Below are 1,002 nucleotides of genomic sequence, written 5' to 3'. Positions count from 1 at the left end.
CCAGGCTGCGGGCGGGCAGGGGCGCCCCGCGCGGCCACAGCGCCTAGGAGCCGGGCCACCGGGAGCTCCTCAGGGCTCGGGTTCTAGGAGATGAAGGTGCAGCAGGTTACTCGCTGAGAGCGCTCACACCCTGAGCGACCCGAGCCCCAAATGGAGCCAAGGCGAGCGGCTGCGGAGTTCGTGGCAGGGGCTACACCGCCGCATCCGAACGAGGGAATCCGCACCTCTCGGTACCTGGCTAACCCGTCCCCTTCGCCCCCGCACACTCCGGGGACAAGTCCCGGCCCTCGTCCTTGACCGGGCGATGGAGCTCTCAACGCGCTTCAACCAGGAGTGGGTACCCGCGGCGGCAAAGGAAAGTTAACTCCTGAACGAGCCTTTCTGCCTCGATTTTAATCTGGAAGAAGCACACTCCTGAGAGCGGAGGGGATCTGCGCGGGGCCTCGCGTAGCCTTCCGTCACAGCGGAAGACTAACGCCTCTCGGAGGTTCCACTCGGGTCGTAAAGAGGGGTTGGGAGGGAGGGAAATTGGGTGGAACATGAACGACTGCGTGCGCAAGCCCCAGTTAATGAGTCTCAGGCCGTGCCGGGATTTCGGGAATTTTCTTTCATAAAGTTCTCTAGATCTGGGATGATTTGGCTGAACCTCCTGCGTCCGTCCCTGGGGTGGGGGTGAGGGCTGGGAAAGTTAGCAGACTCAGAGCTAGAAAGTTAAGTGGTGTCAGGGACAAATGCACCACAGACTCCCTCTCCCCCCAGACCTTCCTCCCGCTCCAGGATGTGCAGGGTGGGGACAGTTCAGAGCGCAGGAGCCCGTGTCCCCGGGAGTCCCAGCCCCCCAGGGCCCACTGTCAGTGTGGTCCTCTCCCACAGTGCGGTGCGACCCTGGAGCTCCGAGCCCTTCCACAGCCGCCCTTTCCGGGGTTTCAAGGAACCGCTTCAGAGGCTGCAAGGTGTTTGGAGAGGAGGGAGGAATCGCGGCCCTTGCACCGTCGGACAAAA

The 1,002-nt window shown here is 62.9% G+C and overlaps 1 protein-coding gene across 1 annotated transcript in view; it reads right to left on the bottom strand.

Moving 5' to 3' along the window:
* MKX (mohawk homeobox) overlaps positions 1 to 541 on the bottom strand; it is a 73,662-nt gene extending 73,121 nt beyond the window's left edge. Inside the window, exon 1 of the mRNA XM_015564362.1 lies at positions 342 to 541. Coding sequence (XP_015419848.1) covers positions 342 to 541 — 200 coding nt within the window. The remainder of the gene's footprint in view (positions 1 to 341) is intronic.
* Between the last annotated feature and the right edge of the window lie 461 nt (positions 542 to 1,002).

The sequence above is a fragment of the Myotis davidii genome, unplaced genomic scaffold (genome assembly GCF_000327345.1).
Source record: "Myotis davidii unplaced genomic scaffold, ASM32734v1 scaffold501, whole genome shotgun sequence".
NCBI classification, from domain to species: Eukaryota; Metazoa; Chordata; class Mammalia; order Chiroptera; family Vespertilionidae; genus Myotis; species Myotis davidii.
This window is presented reverse-complemented; position numbering and strand designations above follow the sequence as displayed.